Source organism: Morone saxatilis, unplaced genomic scaffold (genome assembly GCF_004916995.1).
Source record: "Morone saxatilis isolate NCDOM2014 unplaced genomic scaffold, NCSU_SB_2.0 Contig14, whole genome shotgun sequence".
NCBI lineage: Eukaryota > Metazoa > Chordata > Actinopteri > Moronidae > Morone > Morone saxatilis.
The window spans coordinates 10,511,863-10,522,124 of NW_023339696.1; the positions used below are offsets into that span (position 1 = coordinate 10,511,863).

Here is a 10,262-nt window from a genome sequence, read left to right on the forward strand (position 1 = left end):
CTGTTCAGATGGCATTTTTCTCCTTAAGGACCCCTCGTCCAGTTGCAATTTTGATTGCATTTCATTATTGTATCTCATCATTTTCGGGCCATACATCGTCTCTGTGGCTGTACAGCGTCGGTTGGGGATGTTTCTGTGTAAAGCATAATGCAAACAGTCGTGGAGCGGGCCATGCTCCCTCCAAGGTTTCCATGTACAGCTATAAACATGTTCTTTGAAACTGTAAGTTATACAGTTGCTGTATGGTTCTTTCTTTTGAATGACTCAAACACCTAATGGTTTTGTCACTTCACCTGTAGTAGATTAAGTCCATCTTCCCCACCCCATACAGAAGGCACTGTACAGTATCTTAGACAATGTTAACCTCTGTTTAAAAACCAGCATCCTGTGCTTCAGTTAAACTTGAACATTTATTTAAGGAAATCTTGTTTTATTTGACTACAGTATACATTTGCTTAATCTTGCACATTTGAGAAATGTAACTTAATGTTGAACTGTACTGATGTATGTAAATGTTAATTTTTTCTGTCTGTAAATGGGAAATTATGTAACTGAGTTATAGGTATGAGGTTTCATTTTGTAACTTAAAGCTGAGTTGATCAGAGGAACATATCACAGTCGTCGACTAAAAGCAGTTAAATTAAGACACTAAAGCAGATGTGAAATCATTCTGTCCTTTAAACTTGTAGATTTTAAAAAAATATTTTTACTTCATATTTATCATGCTTAGTGTAATTGAATGAAATGTTTATAATTACACTGTTTAATATGAAAATAAATGCAAATGAACTTCTATTTTCAGTGTGATTGCTGCGCAGTCTGGGTGCCCCGCCAATTGTCCCGCCAGGCGAGGAATGACCCCTGGCTACAAGAACTGGCTCTCAGGGTGTGGAATGTAATCGCTGTGTTGGGAAGGAGCCAGCACTAATGTGGGTGCTATTTAATATAGTTTGGCTCTACAACAGTTTTGAAATGTAACCCCTGGGTAGGAGTGGGCCAGGGTGACGAGCACTGGGCAGGTGGAAGGGGTAACTCGTGAGGCTTCAGGTGAGCGAGCTCTGCTGTGGTGGAGTATCGGTGCAACTGGAGAGACAGCTTGTGCCTATGCGCCTAACTGCCAGTGTGCCCAACTGGTAGAGTGCGTGCCCCATGTACTCAGCCCGGGTCCTTGCTGCCTTTCACTCAATGCATCCTGGGATAGGCTCCAGCCCTCCAGGATGGATAGAAAAACATAACACAGGAGCAACAATTCTTCAGAATACAGTCAGGCCCCTACAGACCAACAATGTTCCCCCCCCTCACTGCGTGCCAAGTCTTGTTTCGTGCACACACACCCAGTACGCAGTGCCAGGAGGTCATCAGATTTGAGCTGTTTGATTTGCACGGGCACAAACCTTATTTATCTTGTAGCACGTGTCAATAAAACAGGCATTTTAATTCCAAAACAAATGGAAATCCTACAGCAGCACATGGCTGTTTAATAGGCTTAGAGCTTTAAACTGAATCCCAGAGCCTTCCTCAGTGAATGGAACTTCCTCGGGTTTAACATTTACCACAGATGTGTCCCAAAGGTCAAGAATAGGCATTTTGTTGTGGTTGAGTGGTTAAGACGCCTACTATGTAACCATGAATATCAAAGCTTACTGTGAATACTGTTTCACAGTGAAACCCTTGCAGTTATTAAAAGAAAAACTAGTCAGGTGATCGACCCACAAACGGCAATTAACTTGTTTTCCAGACGGACTGAAATGACGTCAGTACATAAAGTGTTATTTTTAGACTTTTATTTCACATTTCAATGCCCTTGTAAGATGAATGCCAAGTCATGGCGACAGTCAGACCTGCCGCACAGTTTCAACAGTCACGGTCATATCACGGTCATAGCAGTTAATGTGGATGGATATAATACTAACAGGAAGAACTTTCCTTATTGCAGGCTGATAGAGAGGTATCATCTGGTAATGTGGATCTGATTTTCCATATTTTGCTCTGCGGTCACCTTGTAATTTAAAGAGCATTATAGTTTCCTGAAGTTTGGAGATCTCAAATTTTGCAAGTCCTTTAGAAAAAGCCTCCAATTTTAGGCAGGCTCGTTGTAGCAATATGGGCGAAAAACACTCCATCGCAAACATAATAGCCCAAAACATATGGAGGAACAACAAATCCAACAAATGCATAATAAATAAATAAATAAAATCACATGCAAATGTATGACGAGCAGAAACAAACAAAAACAAACAAAACAAGATTCTAGAAACCAAGACAATGTAGGCTACAGTTGGGAGTCAGTTTGGTACCCAAGCCTTAGCCCTTTATCAAAGTTCCACCCTCTTAGGTTTTCACAGGATATTGTGTAGAAGAATAAAAGCTATTGCTAGATCCCAAAACACCCAGTAGCCAAAGCCGAGTAAGAGCAAACACATGCACTCACTTTTTAAAATTCGATCCCACAAGACATCATGATCCTTCCTACTTAAATGCTCGTGTGCTCCTTTTTCCTCTTTTGTCGTCACTGCATACTGACATGATCTCTGCCCAGGGGGAAAAGACCCCCGGGGGAGTAACATTCATCCATCGATCGGGTGTCAAATCCAACCAAAATATACAGTATAAACTTAGTGGTATGATTGTGCATTCCCTTTACATGAAGGGATGAGGGCCTGTGGGAACGGTCTCAGGGAACAAATGTGGATCCAGGCACAAACAGGGCTGGGATGGAAGAGGAGGAGGAGGAGGAGGAGGAGGAGGCGATGGCAGGGTGCTACACACCCACTGCGTTCCCGTTCACTTGTTCACTCGGAGGCCGCGGAGGGAGTGGGCTGCGTGGGGATCCAACGGGAGGAGGATGGGGGGCGCGAGGAGCCTCTGCGGAGTTTCCCCTCACGCTGATGTGCTCCCATCCTCCCTGAAAGTCAAACACACACACGACTGTCAGTCCTTGAAAATACTTCTACTGTTTTCTACATTTTCTGCACGTGACTTAACTTGTGCACTAGAGGGCACTATAACACGGCCACAATATACTGGAAATTTAGATAAACTGTTGCCTAGAAACTATTAAAAACACATAAATGAGCCACAGTGTTGCCCTGGGTGACGTGCTCCTACATTATAATGAACATTTTTTGTTTTATTTTGAGCCACTCCCACACACACCCGGTCCTGCTGCTGTAAACACTCAGTAAAGCAACAAACGTGTTAGATGGCTAAAAACTACAGTGCCCAGATATTTTAGGACATTCCTGAGCTTTTTAAAAAAAAAAAAACATATATATTTATAAAGATTTACATCTGCAGTAGGAGCCAGTAGGCTTGGGGACCACAGACAGAGCAGGTAGTGTTCAGTGACAGACTAACACATGGTTGGTTTTGGTCTTATCGTGGTATTTGTTGCCAATAAGAAAAATATATCTTTCAAGCCAACATTAAAAGCAAATATTATTTCCAAATGCAGACATAAACAATGCCGCTGTGTCCCTATGATGATCATTTACAATATGAATATAAGGTAAACAAAAGCATGTTTACTTTTTGATTGAAATGTGAATTAAAAGGGGTATACATCATAGACTCACCCCTATGCCATAGTCCCAGGACTGGCCCTTGGGTTGCATGGGTCCCACCCCCACTCTGTGGCAGACTGCTCCCGGAGTCTCAGCAGGGAAACCTGGAACTCCATCTGCTACGATCCACACCTGGAGAGAACAACAGTACTGAGCCATTCGTGGTCTACTGTCAGATAAGTCGGATCCCACAATAATATCTGCTCAACTTGATCTCCCGACCTGATTTCCTGTCTACTCGGCAGAATGGAGGCTTTAGTAACACTGACCTGGTCCAGCGGTCCCACAGAAACTTTGGTGACATTGTTAGAGATGAGCTCCCAGGCGGAGCCCTGAGGGTAGCTGGGGGTGAGGCCCTGCCTGTACCACAGGTTGCCTATATGAAGACAAAAAGGGTTGATTGGATTTTAATTAATGGTCTCCAATTTTAAAGACTAATAAAGTCAAAAAAAGGTGTTTATTGCTACTCACTGTTTTCATCCACAGCAAAGACAGAGGTCCGGCCAACAGACAGCTGTCTGAGAGTCTGCCTCGGGGGAGACGGGATGTGGTACCAGCATTCTCCTGTGGAGGGACAAGAGTGCAGGAAGTCTGGTTCTGTTTGGTCTATTACTGCCTGGTGCAAGGACTTTTAAAGCCGCATACAGGATATATACCTAATGTTGATGCATTACACATTTATATTTGAACATTTCTACTTTCTTGTCTTACAGAATTCATACATTATAAGATTATAACATTCATCTTCAGCTGACCTGCGGGGTTTTGTGGGGAAACGGATCCTCGGTAGAACACCGCTCCATCCTTGGCGATGGCCCACACTTGGTTGGCTCCGCCGATGGAGATGGACTTAAAGGGCTGGTCTGTGCCCACATGTAGCCAGGAGCTGCCCTGTGAGACCAAGAGTTAGAGAGAAGGGTTGTTTTCAACAATGTTTGCAGAGAAGACGTGGATGCAAACTCACACTTTAAAGGAATTGCAGTGAAACTATTGTAATTAGGATGTAAGGATTTAGGAATATCTTGAAATCTGTCCCTCTGTACTCACTGTAAATCTCAAATGGTTAAGAGTAACTGTAACTGTTTACTGTGAGAATTTGTTTTCCAGCACGTTTCTCACCGCAGGGTTTTGGGGGCTGACTCCCAGACGACACAGGACATCTCCCTTATCACTGAGGGCCCAGACAGGGATCTGCTCCATCCTGCTCTGCGCCAGGCATGGCATCAGACTGATGTCACTCAGAGGAATGGGTGGGACCTGCTGCCACGGACCTCTCAACGTGAGCTTACATTTCCTGTACGCAGAATATGTGATTTATTTTAAGATCCAGACTATTTTTATTTTTAAGAGAAACCATAGAAATAATTATGTGAGAGAGTGTGTTTGATTACCTGGCCCATCTTCTGCGCCTGACGAAGTCTTTCATAGTTTTGTGGCCGTGAAATGTCCTGCAGGAGAGAAGTAAGTCAGACAAATGGCACGCCTCTCTTTATTAAAATGTTGATTTTTTTTGTTCAGACGACATCCTGAGAAACAATGGAAACGTACACAGGGAAGTCTGCAGCATACTGCCAGCCTTCTTTGTCTGTCCCTCCAGGGACATTGTAGTCCACAGCCCACTCTGACACCTGAAACACAGTTCAGTGGTGGAGAATTTGAAGCTGGTGGTGAAACAAGCAAGGAAATGTGTGCGCAGGAGGAATTGCGACTCGATCCCACCTACCCAGGACCACTGAGGGGAGGGCGGGTGTGTGCTGCCTTTGGTGCACTCCTTCAGTCCGCTCTCGTCACTCCACATAGGGCGGTCTGTAGGAAGTCCTCTGGAGCCAGAAAGAAAAAACAAAAGACAACCCTTTAACAAGGACAAATTCAAAGATCAAGATAAACTGAAAATACTTTATTAAACAGTGTAAAAGATGAAATGTTCCTACTTGTCTGTGTATCCTGTCATAGGGTTCCATCTTTGATTCTCATACACATGAACACTCCTGATATCAGTCTGCTGAAGCATCTGAACCGCATCTAAACACAACCGTGCATGGACACAAATGTAATGCCAGAACATGAATAGTTTGTGTGCACACATGCTCTTACGGCTGCAACAGATGGTAGAATCTTGAACCATGCTAAGCAGTTGCACACAAAACTACAAGCTGTTAGCAAGAAGATATTACTTTTTGGGGCTTTTTTGGACTGCACAGCACTGGATAGACAGGAAAGGGAGAGATAGAGAAAGGAGGATGACACTCAGCCTTGGTACATGGGGCGCCAGCTCTACCAGGTGAGCTGCCCATGTATTTGCAAGTTAATGATAGACATTGACATAAATTTAACATTTGAAGTAAACTCTGCAGCTATTCTTTTCATTATAGATTATATACAGGTTATTGAATAAGGATTTAGCATATAAATATAAAACAAGAACCAGAGCCTAGAACCAGAGCCTAAAGCAGTATGCTAAAATTGCTCGTCTTTCAGGAGAATCTGAGCTTGAGAAGTTGTACCAACAAATATTTTTCATGTTTAGTTGATAAATAACTAAGCAATTATTACAACTGTCACACCTACGTTTTATGTGGATTGATTGATTAATAAAGAAAAAAGACTGAGGGCTGCTGATACAAAAAAAAGGGTGATTGAAAAGGCCCCATCAATGGTTTGAACATATCGATATCAAGGAGATGATGTGGGAAACATATGGGTAGACATCTACAGGGGCATGTTTACCCGGGGGGGGCTGTTGCTCATAGCGCCCACTGTAGACCCAGGCGGTGCTGTCCCACCCGATGCCCCACACCAGCCCCAGACTGTTAGACTCTACACAGCGTAGGTGACCCGGGACCTGCCGCCAGAACCTGCAGCACCGTACAGCGGAAGCACCCAGCGTTATTGTTAGCAGACATTTCAGCACAGAGAGACAAGAACACCCAGTGAGTTAGGACAACAAAAACATAATAAAAGCTGACGAGAAACCAGGTGAGAAGAAAGAGAGAATGCAAACAAATAAAGCAAATAGAGTCTACTATTTGGTATCAGTCTCACATGAGGTCACAGGCCAGTGTGTGCGCGGTTGCCTCCAGGGAGAAGGACGGCTCGTGGACCATGATGTCCCCCTTTGAGGTCGTGGACCACAGGGCCTGTCTGGACGGGGGGCCTGTGATCCCTCGGATCTCACAGCAACAGTCAGACAACAGGCACAACTAAACACACAGGGCACAACAGGGAATGTCAGCAGCAATGCATAGATAGTAAATGTAAATAATAGTAAAACAAATGATGAAAACTGTCAAATTCAACCTAACATGCAATGTTTAACGCTACATGAGTTTGCTGCATGCTCTGTCTGTTTAAAAATGCATGTATTTTCTGTGCTTCTGTTACCCAGTCGTTCATGTCCTTTTCAGTTTGTGCTGCCAGTACCAGAGGCCACCTCTGTTTGGTCCTTTGGGCTGTGTACACAGCAAAGGCATAGTGGCAGTCCCTGAGCACTGGAACCAGTGCCGTCACTTCATTTATAAACACATGAAGGTACTGAGACAAAGAGACAAGAATGAGAATAAATACTGTGTCTGTCACCTTCTAGGAGAACTGACCCATAACTTTACAGCGAAACCAACCTTCTTCTCATCGTATTGTGTGTAGTAGACAAAGAAAATGCTGTCCTTCTTTCCATCAGACTTGGTGGACTGCTCGAGAGCAACTCCCACATCCACCCAGCGCTGAGGCTTCCAGTCTCTCCACCAGCGCAGCGCACCTTTACGCACCCACACTGACTGGCGAGGGACACGGGAGACTTGTAAAATGTGACGAGAGAGGAGACACGGTATAATCAATCATTATGTAAGTGAAGCGAAACCAATCTTACGTTGCTTCTCTCCAGCGGTTTCTTGCTGATCTCCTCTCTGTGTTCCTGCTGCTGCTGCTGTTCGCTCCAGGCTGCTGACTGGACTGGAGTCAGTGACAGGGAGCTGGTGAGAGGACCTGGCAGAGAGACGTACCAGTCAGACGTTTTGACAGACAACCACAGAGACACAGACAGTATAGTTCTATACATGTAAAAACCACCACACAGACACACAGTGTACAACATTCAGACACAGATATAGACATGTAAACTGACAATCAACAAAATGTGATGACATTGTTCATTTAATTCATTGAGTAAAAACAAAAATCTTAAAATTACTGCATACTGGTTGTCCATATACCTGTGGGACTAAGCCAGCTGATCTGTGAACTCGCGTCCACATCGCAGCCTCCACCAGAGATCCAGGTCCACACTGGCCCGTCCTCTTCCCCGACACCGTGAGAGGTCTCCAGTGTGCCCAGGGCATAGGTAGCAGCAGCACTGCCATCACCCAACGACAGCCCCGCCGCCTGGGCACTTCGAGCTGCTTCTGCCCCCTCCAGATCCACATTCATCCAGGGGACGTCATGTCCTACAGCCTCGGGGGTTGGCAGTATCGGGGCCGGGGACGGCTCCTCGCATTCTTCCTGCGGGACCTCTGTGATGGACGGTTGGGGTGTGGAGGTTTTGTCGCGGTCTGAGACCAGGCTGTTGATAAAGCTGTCGCTGGCGGGGATGAAGGGTTTGGGGGCATCTTGTTGGGAGGCTGAGGGAGTGTCCTCTGTTTTCAAGGGAGGCGTAGGTGAGTCGGCTCCCCCTAGAGGGACCACAGAGGGGGCTGCTGCCTCCAGCACTGGGGTGTCATTAGTGCTGTTTTGTGGGTCAGTAGGACCTAACTCTGAGTCTGAGTCTGTGCAGCTCAGAACTGAGCCTTGTGAGGCCTCAGTCAGCTGACCACTAAACTCACACTCATTCCTATCAAACAACAAACACATATAGGCATAAACAAGTCTGTTTCAATACAAGAAATTTCGAAAAGATTCAACTTGTTTTGACTATTCATACAGACCTGGGTGGAATAACCTCTTTACTGTTGCCCCATTGGGCAGAAACAGGGATCCAGCCGCTCCCACTTGGTTCAGACGGGGTCACACCCATTCTGAAATACAGGCCGCGGTCCTCCCCTACGGCCCACACCTGACAGACAAAGAGAGAAAAAAAACAACCAAGGTGAAACACAATGATCGCCGGCACACACCCACACACCTGCTGTAACACGTCAGATTTATTAATTGAGCCATTAAATAATTTTTCTCAGTAACAACATAAAAAACAAATACAAAATGTTGAATACAATAAAATAAAACTTTTATTCTTGCTTTAAAGATGTGTCAGAGGTAGAATTAGGACACAGCCAACTGTTACTTTATAAGGCCATATACTGTAACACTGGCGCCTGCCACCTCACACAAGCCTTATCCATAATTACAGCCCTGAAATATGACATATGGGATATGATGACGACGGTTTGGCCAGCTTCTAATTAGGGAATCTCCCATATGTCAGGCCAGTAGGGATATAGTCCTGGGATATATAAGGCTGGGCCTGGGGTGCTACTGCTGGGACATTGGCTGGAACGTCTGGCTGTACTCGTGTTACAGGGCAGCAGCGGGGCCCGACTACAAGCTAGAGGTAGAAGGGCTGGGGGAGGGGGGGGAACAGGGGTGAGAGACTGAAGGGGAGGAGGTGTGAGGTGTGGGTTTGCAGTGCTAGCAAAGTCCTCAGCAGTGAGATACAGAGGGAAGACTTTCTGCCCCTGACCCCAGCCCTGATCTGGCTTGTCCTGAAACCAGATCCAAAGTTGAGGGTAAAGTGAATCGGTCAGAGGGGAAGCAGCGAGAGAGCAGAGGCTGGCTGGGGTGGAAACAGGCTACAGTAAGGCTTAAAGGAATAAAAAAAGGCTGGAATGTAAATGTTAGATTATATTGTTATTAATCAAATTTAATTGGAAATAAAATCTAAGATATCTTGACATGTTGTTTTTTGTGTCTAATGCTTTGAAATGTCATCCAATCAGGTTTCGGTTTACTCTTTTCTCTTCCCCAAAGGAAAGAATGAGTATGGACTTAAGACTGGAGTTGTTTTTCTTCCAAAAACATACTTCAGTAGTAACAGCTACAGTTTTGAACCTACACTATATGTTATTTGTTATATAAACACAATGACATTATGCAGCTAACTTTGCTATTGTCTTTTGAATGATACCTTTAAAGATATACATTTCTACGTTAAAATGTCTATAAACACTAGGGCTATGTTATGTGTTAAGTTGTGTACTTACATTATCCCAAATGTTTTCAACAATGTTCAAACCCAGAGAAATCTCTCAGTTTATTCAGGCAATGGTGCATTTCACCAGTTTCCTGTCAATGTCATCATATCCCCCTTTGAACATACCTCAGTGTTGTGGTTGTCTACAGAAGCTGTCATAAATTGACTTTTTATCTAGTTTTAGGCCACATTTTTACAATACACTTTTTAAATCTTGGTTGTTTTTAACTATATAGTTTAACTAGATGAAAGATTTTAGTCATTGGATGTCTGGATCTGAAGTTATCAGAGAAACAAGTGAGGTAAGGTTAGCAGCAAAGGTGAAACTGCTTTATTCAGTGTTTTCACTGGTTTTAATCACCAGGTCTGTTTGTTTTGGAGAGGAGGAAACCTCTGTACATAATTCAGGAATACTAACTGGGAGAAGCTGAATGCAGTGACGGCAATGGTGGTGAAGACAACAACTCCCATGATCCCACGCTACTTCACTTTACTTCTGTTATTGCTTTGATGTGAGAGAC

At 44.4% G+C, this 10,262-nt stretch overlaps 1 protein-coding gene across 1 annotated transcript in view; it reads right to left on the reverse strand.

Annotated features, from left to right (window-relative positions):
- Positions 1-1,769: 1,769 nt before the first annotated feature.
- Positions 1,770-10,262, reverse strand: part of tecpr1b (tectonin beta-propeller repeat containing 1b) — a 12,468-nt gene continuing 3,975 nt past the window's right edge. The window contains exons 10-26 of the mRNA XM_035654597.1: positions 8,480-8,607; positions 7,772-8,385; positions 7,429-7,544; positions 7,181-7,336; positions 6,945-7,094; positions 6,606-6,763; positions 6,277-6,418; positions 5,495-5,574; positions 5,287-5,383; positions 5,112-5,191; positions 4,955-5,011; positions 4,683-4,857; positions 4,319-4,454; positions 4,035-4,127; positions 3,833-3,939; positions 3,576-3,695; positions 1,770-2,905 (exon numbers count right to left, since the gene is read on the reverse strand). Of these exons, the coding sequence (XP_035510490.1) occupies positions 2,762-2,905; positions 3,576-3,695; positions 3,833-3,939; positions 4,035-4,127; positions 4,319-4,454; positions 4,683-4,857; positions 4,955-5,011; positions 5,112-5,191; positions 5,287-5,383; positions 5,495-5,574; positions 6,277-6,418; positions 6,606-6,763; positions 6,945-7,094; positions 7,181-7,336; positions 7,429-7,544; positions 7,772-8,385; positions 8,480-8,607 (2,553 nt within the window). The 3' untranslated portion in view covers positions 1,770-2,761. The remainder of the gene's footprint in view (positions 2,906-3,575; positions 3,696-3,832; positions 3,940-4,034; positions 4,128-4,318; positions 4,455-4,682; positions 4,858-4,954; positions 5,012-5,111; positions 5,192-5,286; positions 5,384-5,494; positions 5,575-6,276; positions 6,419-6,605; positions 6,764-6,944; positions 7,095-7,180; positions 7,337-7,428; positions 7,545-7,771; positions 8,386-8,479; positions 8,608-10,262) is intronic.